The 18,749-nt window shown below is 38.8% G+C and overlaps 1 protein-coding gene across 2 annotated transcripts in view; it reads right to left on the bottom strand.

The window, feature by feature from the left end:
* The window catches only part of LOC105485053 (phospholipid-transporting ATPase ABCA3-like), a 178,404-nt gene that overhangs the window by 85,183 nt on the left and 74,472 nt on the right, over window positions 1–18,749 (bottom strand). For both annotated transcript variants that reach the window (XM_071084222.1, XM_071084221.1), the window contains exons 12-15: window positions 6,490–6,619; window positions 5,093–5,247; window positions 4,702–4,857; window positions 3,843–4,053 (exon numbers count right to left, since the gene is read on the bottom strand). In XM_071084222.1, the coding sequence (XP_070940323.1) occupies window positions 3,843–4,053; window positions 4,702–4,857; window positions 5,093–5,247; window positions 6,490–6,619 (652 nt within the window). The remainder of the gene's footprint in view (window positions 1–3,842; window positions 4,054–4,701; window positions 4,858–5,092; window positions 5,248–6,489; window positions 6,620–18,749) is intronic.

Below are 18,749 nucleotides of genomic sequence, written 5' to 3'. Positions count from 1 at the left end.
GCTACAGTAACCAAAACAGCATGGTACTGATACAAAAACAGACACATAGACCAATGGAATAGAAGAGATCTTAGAAGTAAGACCGCACATCTACAACCATCTAATCTTCAGCAAACCTGACAAAAACAAGCAAAGGGTAAAGGATCTCCTTATAATAAATGTGCTGAGAAAACTGGCTAGTCATATGCAGAAAATTGAAACTGGACCCCTTCCTTACACCTTATACAAAAATTAACTCAAGATGGATTAAAGACTTAAATGTAAAACCTAAAACTTTTATAAAAACTATAGAAGAAAATCTCAGCAATACCATTCAGGACATAGGCACAGGCAAAGGTTTGATGATAAAAACATCAAAATCAATTGCAACAAAAGCAAAAATTGACAAACGGTATCTAATTAAACTAAAGAGCTTCTACACAGCAAAAGGAACTATCATCAGAGTGAACAGATAACCTACAGAATGGGAGAAAATTTTTGTAATCTATCCATCTGACAAAGGTCTAATATCAGAAAGTAGGCAAAGGACATGAACAGACACTTCTCAAAAGAAGACATTTATGCAGCCAATAAACATATGAAAAAAAGCTCAATGTCACTGATCATTAGGGAAATGCAAATCAAAACCACAATAAGATACCATCTCACACCAATCAGAATGGCCATTATTAAAAAGTCAAGAAACAGATGCTGGCAAGGCTGTGGAGAAATAGGAATGCTTTTACACTGTTGGTGGGAATGTAAATTAGTGCTACCATTTTGGAAGACAGTGTGGCACTTCCTCAAGTCCCATTACTGGGTGTGTACCCAAAGGATTATAAATCATTCTATTATAAAGACACATGCATGTACACGTTCATTGCAGCACCATTCACAATAGCAAATACATGGAATCAACCCAAATGCCCATCAGTGATAGATTGGATAAAGAAAATGTGGTGCATATATACCATGGAATACTATATAGCCATAAAAAGGAATGAGATTATATCATTTGCAGAGACATGGTTGGAGCTGGAAGCCATTATCCTCAGTGAACACACACAGGAACAGAAAACCACACACCCCATGTTGTTACTTAAAAGTGGGAGCTGAACAATGAGAACACACGGACACAGGGAGAGGAACAACACACACTGGGGCCTGTCATGGGGGACAGGAGAAGGGAGAGCATTAGGATAAATAGCTAATGCATGTGGGGCTTAATACCTAGGTGATGGGGTGATAGATGCAGCAAACCACCATGGCACACATTTACCTATGTAACAAACCTGCACATCCTGCACATGTATTCTAGAACTTAAAATAAAACTTTAAAAAAAAAAAGAAAGAAAAAAACCTCCTAGCAAAAAAGGAAAATTCATTAAACTGGTAACAGGCTTCCAAGTAATCCTTCAGGAAATCTCATACTTAATGATGAACATTATACATTTCCCCTCTAAGATAAGGAACAAGTCAAGTCTGTCTACTTTTATCAATCCTATTCAAGAATGTGCTGTAAGTCCCATATAAGACAATAAGTGAAAAGAAAAAGATAAAAGGCATAAAGATGAGAAAGAAGCAAAATCTTCTGATTCACAAGTAATAGGATTGTGCATAGAATCTACAAAAGTATCATCAGACCTAATGTATGAATAAACAAGTTTACAAGACACAAGGTCAATATAAAATTATTGTATATATAAATACTACAAGAGAAACATTGGAAAATGACATTAAATACTACCATTTGCATAAATATAAAAATGAAATACTTTGGAATACATCTAATGAAAGACCTTGACAATGAACACAACAAAATATAGCCAAAAATGGCCTAAACAAAACCTAAATAAACCAATAAATAATATGAAGCTCATATACTGGAAGACTCAATATTGAAGATGACCATTCTTCCCAAAATGATACATAGCTTCAAAGAGATCCCAATCAATATTCAACCAGAGTTTTTGTAGAATTTAACAAAATGGCTCTAAGATCTATAGGGAAATATAAAGGGCCTATAATAGCTCAAGCAATTTTGGAAAACAAGAAAAAAGTTGACAGACTTATGTTACCTATTTTCAGAACTTACTATAAAGATCCAGTATTCATGACTGTTGTATTTGTAAAAGAATAGACCTATGGATGAATGAAACAATAGAAAAACCAAAAGTAGACCCACTTATAGATAGTCAGCTGATTTTTATCAAAGGTGCCAAAGCAATTCGCTAGAAAAAGGAATGTGTTTCAGTAAATGGTTCTGGATACTCACAGGGGGAAAAAAATCAACATCAACACCATTTGCAAAAGTCAACTTGAAATAAGTCATAAACCTTTAGAAGCTAGAACTGTAAAGTATCAAGAAGAAAATATAGGAGATCTCTGCAACCTTTATGTAGGCAAAGATATCCTAGAAAGGACACAAAAATCTTCAAAAAAATTAATAAATAAGCCTTAAAATTAAACATTTACACTCATCAAAAGATACTATTAAGATAAGTAGGCAAGGAACCCATTTGGATAAATATTCACAATCCATATATCTGACAAAGAACTCACATGAAGAATATGTGAAAGAACTACAAATGTTCAATCAAAAAGATAACCAACTTGTAATAGTGGGCAGAAGACTTAAACACTTCACAAAAGAATTTATGCAAATAGCCAACTTATACATGAAAATGAACTCAATATAATTATTCTTCAGGGAAATGAAAATCAAAAACACCGAGATAACTGTTTCACACCCACCAGAATGACTAAAACCCAAAAGGCAAACCAAAATGTTGGTGTGGGTATGGAGTAAGTGGAATTCTCAAACACACTGACTGGTATAAAATATTACAAGCACTTTGAAGAACCTTTCAAAACATCACACACATAATTTATGACCAAGAACCCCACCAGTAAGTACCAAAATATTCCACTACTAAGTATTTTTATCCAAGATGAATTTTTAAGCAAGAGAGATCTTTAAGTTCACAAGATGGATTTTTAACCAAGAAAGATCTTTAAATTCATAGCACATTTGCTTATGATATTTGAATTCATACATCATATGATAGAAATGACCTAAAACAACATAAAAATCTATGAAGATTTGAAGTTATGTACAATTGATCCATGCAACAATATAGATTAATCTCAAATGTATTGTGCTGAAGAAACCAGGAACAAAATTATAATATATAATTCATTTATATGACATTCAACAACAGGCAAAACTAATGTATGGTAATAAAATCAGAAAGTAATTGCCTCTGGGAGAGGTGAATTGATGAAAACAGGCTCAAAAAAACTTTCTAGAATCATGGAACTATTTCGTGTCAAAATTATATTTAAAGAGTCAAAGACGACTGATGTATAGGTAATTTTGAATAATGGCCTTAAAAAGGTAAGGAAGCTATTAGGACATATTTGGTATTTTACAGTTTAGAAAAATTTTTCATATTGTAAATTATTCCACTCATATAGAAGCAATTTAGTACTTCTTTGAAAAACAAGAAACAGCAGATGTTTGATTCACTACGTTTCCCTTATAATCCATCAACCTGTCTCTCTGTCTGCCTGTCTATCTATCTAACTCTTTGAAAGCACACATGCATTTGGGCAAATTAAAATTTAAGTAGAAGCCATGTGGAAAAACTGAACAGAAATTTTGGATAAAACAATAAATACAAAAGAGGGAAATAATTTTGAAAAAAAGGAGTATTATTTCAAAGAGCTCATAGTTGAATACTAATTAATAGAACAGAAGGAATCACTGAAGTTTTGGGTACCTTGAAAAAAACAATAAAACATATGTTTGAAGAATGTTATGAAGGCATCAATATCCTGAGAATAATCAAGGAGAGACAGACCATATATCTTTTTCAGGAAAATTGAAGAGCCACAGCACCGCACGGATCCCTTGACCATGATGGCTATGCGGTCACCCAGAACATCAGCTTCATCCATGTAGTGGGTGGTCAGTAGGATGGTACGATCAAGTTTAAAATGCTGCAGGAGATCCCAGGTGACCCTCCTTGAGACTGGGTCCATGCCAGACGTTGGCTCATCAAGTATCACTACCTGAAGACCAGGAAAACAAATCCATGACCATTGTTAAATATTTTATACTGGTACCACTATTGTCTTACCAGTCATGGAGCTTACTCTGATTTTGCTTTTTCACTTGTTCAACTAGGCTAAGATAATAAGTTTAGAGGCTAAGTGCAGTGGCTCACACCTGTAATCTCAGCACTTTGGGAGGCCAAAGTGGAGGATCACTTGAGCCCAAAAGTTAGAGCAACATAGTGAGACCCTATCTCTACAAAAAACTTAAAAAATCAGTAAAAAGTTAGCTGGGTGTGGTGGCATGTGGCTGTAGTTCCAGCTACCTGGGAGGCTGAGCAGGGAAGATTGCTTGAGTTAGGTAGGTTAAGGCTGCTTTAAGCCATGATTGTGCCACTGCACTCCAGCCTGGGTGACAGAGCAAGACCCTGTCTCAAAAAAAAGTTTAGAAAAAACTGAATTAGGAATGCTGGAATAATTTCAAACCTATGGCCATTTTATACCAACGAGATCGACAATGTCAATCCCATCTGATTTTCATTTAGGAGGTTATATTTAGAACGTTAGCTCCATAGCAGTTCTCAAATTTGTGTCAGCTGATTCTTTTAGAGTAGCTGCAGAATGCAGTGGGAATCCATATTTGGCTTTGTTTGTTTGTTTGTTTACCTTGGAGCCCCCTATAAGTGCTATAATGATAGAGAGTTTGCGCTTCATTCCTCCACTCAGTGACTTTGACAATTTGTTACGCTTTTCTAGCAGGTTAAAAGTAGCCAGCATGCGGTCAATTTCAGTAGGCGTCATCTTTCCATGTACTCCTTTTATCTAGAAAAAGGAGCCAGAGTTTACTTGGTGCTTCCAACTTTACTCTTAGAAACATATTACACCAGCTTTTCTCTTACGTCATTCATGTAGTAATTTATTCCCTTTGCTTTTCTTTATGTTTAAAGAATTCATTAAAATCAATTTCGAACTTTGTAAGAATAAGAATATTCATAGTAGCTAATCTACCTGAAGCACATGAATAGACTGGGGGAAAAGGAAACTTTCTTTTGCTTACCACAGAATAGAAATGAAGGTGTTCTGATACCGTCAAGTAATTAAACAACAGGTTCTGCTGGGGACACAAGCCCAGCGATTTCCTAATCTGGACCATCTGCTTTGAGATACTGTATCCATTAATATAGGCATTTCCACTTGTGGGAGGATAGAGACCTGGAATCAAGTAGAAAACATAACAGAAACTTAGTTTTCATAAGGGAAAGTGGAAACAAACTGCTCATTAGCATATCAACTTTGAAATTTACATAGAGATGACTCATTAGCATTAGCAATATTTCACACAGAAGAAAATGCTACAAAACACTGACAGTTATTTTTGAGGTGATGAACTTAGAAGTAATTTATTTTGTAATTTCCTATTTAACTGTATGTTCTATGTTTCAATGTGTATGAATAAGTGCAAATCATTTGAGTAATAAAAACATGAGTGAGTGTCATATTACAACATGCCAGCATTGCCCATCAGCCATTTGACATTTATGAATTCTGTTTTAAGCTGTGCATTGCCTTAAGTTAAGGTGTATATGGTAAGCCCCAGGGCAACTACTAAGAAAATAACTCAAAACTATATAATGAGAAAAATTATTAAAGGAATTAAAATGTTACACACTAGAAACTATTCACCTACTGCAGGCCGGGCGCAGTGGCTCATACCTGTAATCTCAATACTTTGGGAGGCTGAGGTGGGTGGATCGCTTGAGCTCAGGAGTTTGAGACCAGCCTGGGAAACATGGCGAAACCCTGTGTCTATTAAAAATACACAAATCAGCTGGGCATGGTGGTGCGTGCCTGTAATCATGAGAATTGCTTGAACCTGGGAGGCGGAGGTTGCAGTGAGCTGAGATTGCGCCACTACATTCCAGCCTGGCAACAGAGCGAGACTCCATCTCAAAAAAAAAAAAAGAAAAGAAAAAAAAAAGTGTATTCTGCTGAGTGGAATTTTCTATAAATGTCAATTAGATTGTTTTGAGTAACAGTGCTGTTAAGTTTTTCAGTAACTTTAATAATTTCTGTTTACTGGTTCTATCAATTGCCAGAAGAGTGGTGTTGAAGTCTCCAACTATAATTGCAAATGTGTCTATTTCTTTTTTCAAGTCTATCAGTTTTTGCTTTGAGCATTTTGATGCTCTGTTCTTTGACTGCATTCATATTAAGAATAGTTATGTTTTCTTGGTAGATTGACCTTTTTATCATTATGTAATGTCCTCTTTCCTCTTCCCCAAAATAAATACTAATTTTAAATTTTATAACAATTATTTGCAAACTTGAAAATAAAGGAGATTATTAAAGTATGTATCACAGAAATCACTAAACTGTGAACATCAAGAGGATACACAAAAGTCTCATTGCTTTATCTACAGTTTTTTTTTTTTTTTAACAGAGTGGAACACCTACCTGAGAGAATGGACAGAGTGGTGGATTTTCCTGCCCCATTATGTCCTAGAAGAACAGTGATCTGCCCCTCATATAAATTCAAAGACAAGTCATTTACAGCTACTTTGGTAGTGTTGTGCGTTTGGAATACCTATGGGAAAAATCCCACAAATACTAACTTTATCACAATCACATTGAAAGAACAAGCACTCATACCAGCTATCAAAGACACAATACATCATCAGTTATGAGAAGAAAAATCAAAGTGTAAAGGAATGAAACTATGAAAAGAAATATTTGAAGGCATAACACAAGGTTTAGAATGTCACAGTAGATATACAAACATTCCCTGAGCAATCTTATTCATTACTGCTTTCTTTTCTATTTTACTTTATGTGTATAAATTTAAGGGGTACAGGCGCCATTTTGTTACACAGATATATGGTATAGTGGTGAGGTCTGGGCTTTTAGTGTAACCATGACCCAAATAATAAACACTGCTTCAAGTGATTTTTCATCCTTCATGCATCTCCCACAATCCCACCCTTCTGAGTCTCCAATGTCTGTCATTCCACACTGTATGTCCATGTATACATATTATTTAGCTGTCACTAATAAGTGGGAACACGCAGAATTTGACTTTCTGTTGCTGGGTTGTTTCACTTAAGAGAGTGGTCTCCAGTTTCATCCATGTTACTGCAAAATACATGATTTCATTTTTTTTATGGCTGAGTAGTATTCCATCGTGTGTACATACCACAATTATTATTATTTTTAATTTTTAAAATTGTTTTTTGAGACAGAGTTTCACTCTTATTGCACAGGCTAGAGTGCAGTAGCACGATCTTGGCTCATTGCAACCTCCACCTCCTGGGTTCAAGAGATTCTCCTGCCTCAGCCTCCCGAGTAGCTGGGATTACAGGCATGCACCACCGTGCCCGGCTAATTTTGTATTTTTAGTAGAGACGAGGTTTCACCATGTTAGTCAGGCTGGTCTCGAACTCCTGACCTCAGGTGATCCACCCGCCTTGGCCTCCCAAAGTGCTGGGATTACAGGTGTGAGCCACTGTGCCCGGCTTATACCATAATTATTTCTTTATCCAATCATCTGTTGATCCAATGGATGACTGCTTTGTTTCAGTTTCCATCTTGAACTTATAATGCCACAATCTTCTTCAGTTAATGTCTTTGGCCCAATTTAGAGAACTGTCAATTGAAAATCACACATGGATATTTATCTCAAATTTTTTATGTGTAGACTAGTAGTGCTTCTGCTTAATACACAAGAAGGTGGAAAAAGAATCACTCCCAGTCTAGCAACAAGTAGAAGCTAAAAAATCTATGAAATTATAACTTTTCTTGAACCCATCTTAGAGGTAAGGTTTCCAGGCAACCAACCAGCCTGAAATTTAAACTTTCAAGGAGAGATGGCATATTAATATTTGCTTGTCTGGAGCAGACATGGGTACCTAGGAGCCAACTTGAGTACTTATACAAGCTAGTAAGAAGATTTAGGTTAGATTTTTTTTTTTTTTAAATGAGGTGAAAACAGTTTAAGAAACACAATACTTAAATGGAAGAGTTGGGATTCAAGCCCATATCATTAAGAATAAAAGCATATTTTCCTTCTAACACAACCTATAGATGGTGAATAAAGGCAAACATCTTGTGTAATAGAAAAAAATACTATTGGGCTGGGTGTGGTGGTTCATGCCTGTAATCCCAGCACTTTAGGAGACCGAGGCAGGTGGATCACGAGGTCAGGAGATCGAGACCATCCTGGCCAACATGGTGAAACCCCGTCTCTATTAAAAATACAAAAATTAGCCAGGTGTGGTGGCGGGCACTTGTAGTCCCAGCTACTCAGGAGGCTGAGGCACGAGAATTGCTTGAACCCAGGAGGCGGAGGTTAGAGTGAGCTGAGATCACACCACTGCACTCCAGCCTGGCAACAGTGAGACTTCGTCTCAAGAAAACAAAAAAAAAACAAAAAAAAAACCTATTTAAGTTTTTAAAAATCCCAAATGGTGGTAGGCATTTTCTCCCTAGGTGTCTTATACTGTCTTCTCCACAGACTTAAGCATCAGGCCTGCAACTGCTTATTTGAAATCTCTACTTGGATGAATGTCTGAAGTTCCTATATCCAAAAGTAAGCTCTTAATTTCCCAAACTTTCATTTAAAAACCAACAATAAACTAATCAAACTGTGACTTTTCCCCAGTATCTCCAATATTCATAACTGGTCAACTAACTCCCCATTTCCTCAAGCCACTAAACCAACAGCCACATTAGTTTCTTCCTTTTCCCTCAATCCCACATCTAACCTATACATAAGTCTTCAGTTATAACCTTAAAACACATTTTGCATCTTTTTTTTTTTTTTGACAGAGTCTCACTCTGTCACCTAGGCTGGAATGCAGTGGTGCGGTCTCGGTTCACTGCAACTCCACCTCCCAGGTTCAAACAATTTCCCTGCCTTAGCCTCCTGAGATTACGGGTACCTGCCACCACACCCGGTTAATTTTTGTAATTTTAGTATAGACGGGGTTTCACCATGTTGACCAGGCTGATCTCGAACTCCTGACCTCAAGTGATCACCCGCCTCGGCCTCCCAAAGTGCTGGGATGACAGGTGTAAGCTACCATACCTGGCCTGTTTTGAATCTTTATACTGCGATCTCCAGTGCCACCAGCCTAGTCCATGGTGCCATCATATCCTACCTGAGCTACTATCAAAACCTCCAATTTGTCTTCTTGTTTCCACTCACCGTCCTCACAACAGCCAGAATGGTCCTGCCTGTCCAATTGTACACTGGCACCACTTCTGATTCAAAACATAATCAACATGTGAAGCGCTTTCCAACCCAAGGGTTTTGATTTTTTTCTATTTGAATTTTTTGTTCCTAGTTTTTTTTTGGTTTTTTTTTTTTCTTCCTGGGGAGGGGGATGGAGTCTTGCTCTGTCATCTGGGCTGGAGTGCAGTGGCGTGATCTTGGCTCCCTGTAACCTCCGCCCCGCCGGGTTCAAGCAATTCTCCTGCCTCAGTCTCACAAGTGGCTGGGATTACAGGCGCCTGCCACCACGCCTGGCTAATTTTGTATTTTATTAGAGATGGAGTTTCACTATATTGGTCAGGCTGGTCTTGAACTCCTGACCTCAGATAATTCACCCGCCTTGGGCTCCCAAAGTGTTGGGATTACAGGCGTGAGCCACCCACCGCACCTGGCCTGTTCCTAGCTTTTCAACCATCTGGTTCATTCTCATCTAGTATCAGCTCCAAGGGTGCTGTTTCAGGTTTGGGTTTCCAGGAAACAGTTCTCAATTAGAAGATTAGAATGTAGTATGAACGTTGTCCAAATCAAAATGAGGTCACTTGTGTTAAACAACAACAACAACAACAACAACAAACAAACAAACAAAAAAACACCTTAATAAATACATCTAGGGAAGGCCATGAAGAGAGAGTTCTCATGTACAAATGCCTAATAACAAAGGCTATCACAAAAGGCTCTGCAGAAACCACAACCTGGCAGCCGGGCACAGTGGCTCACACCTGTAACCCCAGCACTTTAGGAGGCTGAGGCAGGTGGATCACCTGAGGTTAGGAGTTTGAGACCATCCTGGCCAACATGGCGAAACCTTGTCTTTACTAAAAATCCAAGAACTAGCCAGGCATGGTGGCATATGCCTGTAATTTCAGCTACTCTGGAGGCTGAGACAAGAGAATTGCTTGAACCTAGGAGGCAGAGGTTGCAATAAGCCAAGATCACACCACTATACTCTAGCCAGGGAAATAGAGGGAGACTCTGTCTCAAAAAAAAAAAAAAAAAGAAAGAAAGAAAAAAAGAAAAGAAAAAAAGAAACCACAACCTTGCATAAAGGCCATTGCAGTCCTACACAAAAAATGTTTCTGTAAAGACATCTGCCCAGCAACTGCCTATCTGACCTCAGACTGGCACCATGCTTGTTATTAATCCTTGTAGCCAAAAGTAATTATCTGAAGCAATCACATAATCCTCTTAATTCTCCTTTAAAAATCTTTATAATTCTTTGCTTCCATGAATATATATATATATACAATTTACCAAAACACATGAATGCTCTATTTCCAAGTAAATACCATTTTCTTTTAGAGAGCCTCTCTCTGTTATTGATATAAATGGTGTCAGAAGTGGGATCAAAGTGAGCTCACTTCAGAAGAATCAGCAGCCCCTAGAATCAAATGTGGTACAACTGAGGACTCTACATTCTCTGCTTCCATGAGTTACTTTTTATGCCCCAGTGAATCTCTTCTCAGATTCTCATCCTCCCTCACTTTGGTGAGTGGTTTATGACTTCATATGGGGTTTGTTTTGGTTGTAAGGCCACTTTAGTAAAGAACCTTATCTCTCTCCTAGAATGATAAGACTTTCTTTTATGACAAGTCCTTTCTGGTATAAAGACAACTACCCTTCTGGTTTGAGTATCCTGGATTCTACATAATTTATATCCTGTGTCTGAGGCATGTATTTCTGGTGAATTCACATGGCCTGCATGCCTAGTTTAATATTTTGTTTGGTCTGCATGCCTGGGTTAAAGTTTTTGTGAACACTCTGATTTTGGTTTCATTTTGGCTTGCTTATGTGCATTTTTAAATGATTTGGCTCTTTCCCCTTGCTTGCTTCTAAAAATATTCTCAGAGTAAGAAAACATTCTAATGGTAGACGAAGATTCTAAAAGCCACTAGGATGGTCACTACCATCTAAAACACCAGTCTACACTCCTGACATTTGCTGACAGGATTAATGGGATTATCTTTGCTCTCAAGAGATTAATAAGAACAAAATGGGATTCTCAAACATGAAGGAATGTTAGGTTTTCTGGGATTTGAGCCACCATTATGGGCCATTTTGGAGCACATTTTTAAACCAATGGGAAAATTATGTTTAAAACATTCACAGCTGAAATGGTCATTCTCAAACTCTTTCAAAAACTTCTAACTATAGAGTTGACATGTAGAGCCTTCTAAGTCCTCTAGGATTTTTCCAGCCTACTCTGAATCTGCTGACTTTTCTACTGATGCTGAAATAAAACTCATTGCTTACAGCATTCCAGCCAAGAATAAAAAAGTCTTAAAGGGCTTTCAAATTAATGGCTTGACAAATTACAGCAACCTGAACATTTTTCAGAAATGTCCATTTAGGATTGCCTGGCTAACAATCACTTATAGTGATGGGACAGTTAATTGAAGGATTATTAGTCCACAAGAAAAAGAACTAGGTAAATGTTCATAAAAGTTAGGCTTCCAGATCAGACGAGTCAAAATCTTGAGCTGAGATCAACATTATAAGGTATCTCTCTCCAACATAAACATTTTGCTTTGGCTACGAGGCAGGGCAAAAAAAGCCAAAAAAGAAACCTCCTCGAATGCTTCCCTACCTTCATTGACTAGTAAGCAAACCAGGCCAGCACACAAGAGAGGAGATTTGTTACTAAAAATGCAAGTCTACTTGGAGATTTTGTTGTCTTATACAATTTAGCCAGTCCTAGCTAAACATAAGCATTGGAATACTTAATCCTAAACTTATTCAAAACTGAAAAAAGAAAAGGAGTGTTTCGTTTGTTTTTTAAAAAGTCAAACTGCTATGAAAGCTACTTTACCAAAAATTTTGGTCCACAGTCTTTTTTTGTTTGTTTGTTTGTTTGTTTGTTTGTTTGTTTGTTTTTTGAGACGGAGTCTCGCTCTGTCCCCCAGGCTGGAGTGCAGTGGCGCGATCTCGGCTCACTGCAAGCTCCGCCTCCCGGGTTTACGCCATTCTCCTGCCTCAGCCTCCTGAGTAGCTGGGACTACAGGCGCCCGCCACCGCGCCCGGCTAATTTTTTGTATTTTTAGTAGAGACGGGGTTTCACCGTGGTCTCGATCTCCTGACCTTGTGATCCGCCCGCCTCGGCCTCCCAAAGTGCTGGGATTACAGGCGTGAGCCACCGCGCCCGGCCCCACAGTCTTAATTAGAGAAAGTACCTAGCAGAGAAAATAAAGTTTAGTCATGTAAACAAGTCTCATTTTGTCAGAAATATAATTTGGATCTAACTCTCCTTTATAAATTTGTGAGTTTGTATTACTCTCCCAAGACTAAAATTCTAAAATAAAAGCTACAGCGTCTTTGTGTGTGTGTACATACGTGTGTGTTTAGGTATGTTTCCACGTATGTACATGTTTTATTTTATGTGTTGTGTCTACATGTAAAGTCTGGCCAAAAATCCCTTAAGAAGTTCTCTTCAGATTAACTTAAAGGAGCACTCATATAAAATATACAGTAATTAACTCAAATTCCTTTTAGCTCATGTGACTTATGTATATCTTTAACAAATAAGCTGGCTTTAACATCACTGGTAAAATAAAAATAGAAATGTCTTCAAAATTGTCACACTACAGAAGGTTCTTTACTTTTTTGGTAACTGACCTAAAACACAGTATTTTTTGTTTTATCAAGGTAATTTCCTACGTTATCTTTATGAGATTTCTTTTTGCTTACTCAGGTTTGAAAGCATTAAGTTTTGTATACCCATATAACTTTAAGTTAATTTTACTTTTTACAATTTATTTTTAATTTTCATAGGTGCATAATCGTTGTATATATTATGGGGTGCATATGATATTTTGCTAGAAGCATACAGTTTGTAATGATCAAAACTGGGTAACTGGGATATCCATCATCTCAAACATTTATTATTATTCCTTTGTATTGGGAAAAGTCCAGGCTGAGCATGGTGGCTCACACCCATAATCCCAGCACTTTGGGAGGCCAAAGCGGGCGGATCACCTGAGGTCAGGAGATCGAGACCAAACTGGCCAACATGGTGAAACCCTGTCACTACTAAAAATACAAAAATTAGCCGGACATGTTGACATGTGCCTGTAATCCCAGCTGTTTGGGAGGCTGAGACAGGATAATTGCTTGAACCAGGGAGGCAGAGGTTACAGCGAGCCAAGATCATGCCACTGCACTCTAGCCTGGGTGACATAGTGAAATTCTGTCTCAAAAAAAAAAAAAGAAGTCCAAACCTTCTCTCCTATTTTAAAATATGCAGTAAATTATTACTAACTGTAGTTGCCTTATTGTGCCATCAAACACTTTCTATCTAATTGCATTTTTGTACTCGTCAAGAAACCCCTTTTTATGCCCTACTCTGCACTACCCTTTCTAGTCAGTGGTCACCACCACTCTATTCTCTACTTTCACGAAATGAATTATTTTAGCTCCACATATGAATGAGAACGTGCAATGTTTGTCTTTCTGTGCCTGGTTTATTTCACTTAACATCATGTCCCCAGTTCCATCCATGTTGCTGCAAATGACTTGATTTCATTCTTTTTTGTGGCTCAGTAATCTTCCACTGTGTATATACACCACATTTTCTTTACACATTCATCTCCTGATGGACATTTAGGTTGATTCCATATCTTGGTTAGTGTGAGTGATGCTACAATAAACATGAGCGTGCAGATAGGTCTTTGATACATTGACTTCCTTTCTTTTGGATACATATCTAGCAGTGGGATTGCTGGATCATATGATGGTTCTATTTTTAGGTTTATGAGCAACCCCTGTACCATTTTCCAGCATGGCTGTACTAATTTACATTCCCACCAATAGTATACAAGGGTTTCCCTTTCTCTCCATCCTCACCAGCATTTATTATTTTCTGTCTTTTTTATAATATCAGTTTAGCTGGGTTGAGATAATATCTTTTTGGGGTTTTGATTTGCATTTTCCTGATGATTAGCTGCACTGACAGGTTTTTCATATACCTGTTGGCCCTTTGTATTACTTCTTTTGAGAAATGCCTATTTGGATCTCTTGCCTATTTTTAAATTGGATTTTTTTTTTTTTTTTTGCTACTGAGTTGTTTCAGTTCCTTTTATATTTTGGCTATTAATCCCTTGTTGGATGAATAGTTTGCAATATTTTCTCCCAGTCTGTAAACTGTGTCTTCCCTTTGTTGATTGTTTCCTTCCTTCACTGTGCAGAAGCTTTTTTTTTTTTTTGAGATGCAGTCTCACTCTGTCGCCCTGGCTGGAGTACAGTGGCGCAATCTCAGCTCACTGCAACCTCCGCCTCTCGGGTTCAAGTGATTCTTCGGCCTCTGCCTCCTGAGTAGCTGGGACTACAGGCACACGCCACCACGCCCGACTAATTTTTGTATTTTTAGTAGAGACAGGGTTTTACCGTATTGGCCAGGCTGGTCTCAAACTCCTGACCTCGTGATCTTCCTGCCTCGGCCTCCCAAAGTCCTGGGATTACAGGCGTGAGCCACCATGCCTGGCCAGAAGCTTTTAAGCCTGACATAATTCCATTTGCCAATTTTTGCTTTGATGTCTGTGCTTTAGAGGTCTTATTCAAGAAATCTTTGGCCAGATGCAAGATGAATAGCCAGTCCATGTCCTTTCAGATTATATTAGGCCAGACGGCCAAAGAATCTTTACAGCTGTGGACACAAGTAAATATATATTGGTGTTCATTTCAAATGAATACAAAAATCTCTGATCTGATAGTGATGGAAAGAGAGATGTTCCAAATCAATGGTCTCACATTATGTCCATAGGTTGTGTTAATCTCCTGCCACAGGCAAATGATACTAGACACAGCTGCAACTGAGTCAACTATTTACTTGAGTTTGTGGTAGATCCACTGTCATCCCACAGCATTCATCTGGGTGGATTTTTGCACGAACCAGAGTGGTAACTTAAATGGTAATGTGACCAGAGAGCACTACTAATACATTCTTTTTCTTTGAGACAGAGTCTTGCTCTGTCACCCAGGCTGGAATGCAGTGGCGCCATCTTGGCTCATTGCAACCACTGCCTCCCAGGTTCAAGTGATTCTCCTGCCTTAGCCTCCCGAGTAGCTGGGACTACAGGAGCGTGCCACCAAGCCTGGCTAATTTTTGTATTTTTAGTAGAGATGGGGTTTCACTGTGTTAGTCAGGATGGTTTTGATCTCCTGACCTTGAGATCCACCTGCCTCAACCTCCCAAAGTGTTAGGATTACAGGCATGAGCCACCACGCCCAGCCTCTAGTAATACATTCTTGAAAGGTGGTTCTAATATCTGCCACTTCCCCAGAATGTAACAATGCTTTTGATTTACCATCTTGGCTAGTGGAGGTAGGTAGTTTCAAAGGATTCAACTTGATTTGACCCTGTAGGGGCAGCTCTTCTCTAGAGGCCATGGGGCCAATGTAAGGGTTACACCAGCTACAAAGTATGTTGTTTCCAATTGTACATGTGACAGCTATGGAGATGCCCACTGGGTGTGTCCACGGTCCCAGTGTACCTACTGTAAGCCGGACAAGGACCAGGATTTCATTTATTACCTAGCCTGCACATACCCCTGGTTAAACAAGGGGACTATGAGGACACTTTGCATCTCTGAGTATTACCTAGACAAATAGCTATAGGTCCTTTTGCAGAAAGACTTGGGTAATCATTATCATGTGCCTTTGCCTTAGTTTTGCAGTCTGCTTCCACTTAGCAATCAAGCCCCTCCTCCAGTCAATAGGTGTCAGCTCTGAAAACTGAAAAGTATGGAGGAGACCATTAATTACTACTGGGTGCCTTGCCTCCAGCTCCTAATGATTCATTCATCCACACTTCTGGTTGTATGGTTTGAGCAATGCCCTCGCTGGCTGCCCATCTATCTTGCCTCCAGGAAATTGTGTTTTATTAACCATCATTTGTGGATCAAGTGCCCCAGACTGCCACTCCAAACTTGTCACTTATTAGGAAAATTGTTCACGCCTGTGCCACACCCTGATCGTGATTATTTTTGAATCATATCTCCGTTGTTATCAGTGAGTCCAGTTCTGCAATAATATCTCCTATTGGCAACAGTTCCCAATGATGCTGGTGTTCCTCTTATTAGCACATTTCTTAATGCTTCGATAAATGCTCTCTGGGTCCACTTGCAAAACAGTCATATAGTAGATTCATTGGATGGGACTGATTCAGGGTTTCTCTGAGGTTGCAGTCAAGGTATTAACTTGGACTGTAGTCACCTGAAGCTTGACAGAAGCCAAGACATCCACTTCCAAGGGGACTCACTCACATGGCTGGGAAGCTGGTACTGGTTATATTGGAAAGCCTTGGTTCTTGTCCACAGAAGCAAGTCCACAGGGCAGCTTGAAAGACATGGTGGCTTACTTAAGGGCAAGCAACTGAAGACCAAAGTAAAATTCACAATACCTGCTATGAACTGGTTTTGGAAAGCATGTATTTTCACTTCCATTGTATTATACAGATCACACAGGAGAGGACTGGACAAGGTTGTGAATATCAGGAGGTGAGGATCGCTGGGGACCATCGTGAAGCCTGCCAACTGTAGTCTACCCTCCGCTTCCAGTGATTCATATTCCTCCCATGTGCAAAATACCTTCACCTGCTCCCAATTCCACAATCCTTTATAGCATCGACTCAAAGTCCTGGTAAAGCAAACCCGCACAGATTATGAATTTAAGCTTTTCTAGAGCTCTCCTATTCTTTTGATTAAGTTTGGGGCTTAGTTCTCAGTTTTTTTCTTTTCTTTGGCTACTGCGGATGAGAATCTCTTTATATGTTTCCTGGGAGGCTCACTAGAGTTTATAACACCTAGCCTCTGATGGTTAATCGTAAACAATGTCCATGTATCTGTTCTCCCCCAGCAATACCTATCCAATTCTATAGTCCATGTAACTACTACTAATCCCATATTTTTCAAATGCTTGATGGATGTCACTAACTGATGCATTTATTTCCCCTGGTATATCATCCCAATTCACCACATATGAACACTGTACTGCTAACTTGTACCACAGTCTACCACTTATCTTATCATTTACTTTCTCTGGCAACTCTGGGTATCAGTAATCACTAACTGGTTCCCTGGGAAGTAAACTGTAAGATGAAAATTGGCATCCAGGAAGTTTATATAAGAGAAATTAGCATGCAGGAGTGTGTGGGCCCAACACCTGTGTGAAGAAAGGAAGGATACCAATTTGAGAGAGAGAATAGTAGGGCTACAGTACATACAGTGACAACAAGGTCAACCACACAAGGAGTTCTGCAGCTTGGATGACCATTCAGAGCTGACTGGAGCTGGAGGAAAAAGCTAGGCCTTAATATCCCCACCTTGAGCAGTCACTGGATGTAGGCTATTCCAGGAAAACGAGCCTAATTTGGGATGAGGTGGCTCTGTTCAACTGAGGTTATATTGTTGGAGAGGGTCGTGGCATCCACAATGGCCATATTTTCAGAGATGCTTCATTAACATAACTTGTCATTAACATAACATAACTTATTAGAAATGTTCCTTCTGTCCATCCTTCTCTCAATTAATAGATCATCGCTCTATTTATTTTCCTAATGGCATATACTGTGTGCTACAATTATCTTATTTTTCATTCAATTGTTAAGCACTTTTATCCATACTAAAATATAAGTTGTAGTTTATAGGATCCTTTCCTTACACCATATACAAAAATCAACTCTGGCAGAGATTTCATGAAGATGTCAAAAGCAATTGCAACCAAAGCAAAAATTGACAAGTGAGATCTAATGAAACGAAAGAGCTTCTGCACAGCAAAAGAAACTATCAACACAGTAAACAGACAACCCACAGAATAGGAGAAAAAGTTTGCAAACTATACATCTGACAAAGTCTAATATCCAGCATCTATAAGGAACTTAAACAGTTTACAAGTAAAAAAAATCCCATTAAAAAGTCGACAAAGGACATGAACAGAGACTTTTCAAAAGAAGACATACACGTGGCCAAGAAGCATATGAAAAAAAGCTCAATACTGCTGATCATTAGAGAAATGCAAATCAAAACTACTGCAAATCAAAACTACTCATATCTGTCAGAATAACTATTATTAAAAAGTCGGCCGGGCGCAGTGGCTCACGCCTGTAATCCTAGCACTTTGGGAGGCCGAGACGGGCGGATCACAAGGTCAGGAGATCGAGACCATCCTGGCTAACACAGTGAAACCCCGTCTCTACTAAAAATACAAAAAATTAGCCGGGCGTGGTGACAGGCGCCTGTAGTCCCAGCTACTCGGGAGGCTGAGGCAGGAGAATGGCGTGAACCCAGGAGACGGAACTTGCAGTGAGCTGAGATCGCGCCACTGCACTCCAGCCTGGGTAACAGAGCAAAGATTCTGTCTCAAAAAAATAAAAAAATAAAAAAAGTCAAAAAGTAACATACTGGTGAGGTTGCAGAGAAAAGGGAATGCTTATACACTGTTAGGGGAGTGTAAATTAGTT

This window comes from Macaca nemestrina, chromosome 18 (assembly GCF_043159975.1).
Source record: "Macaca nemestrina isolate mMacNem1 chromosome 18, mMacNem.hap1, whole genome shotgun sequence".
Classification (NCBI taxonomy): domain Eukaryota; kingdom Metazoa; phylum Chordata; class Mammalia; order Primates; family Cercopithecidae; genus Macaca; species Macaca nemestrina.
The sequence above is the reverse complement of the archived record's forward strand: the minus strand, read 5'-3'. Positions and strand labels throughout refer to the sequence as shown.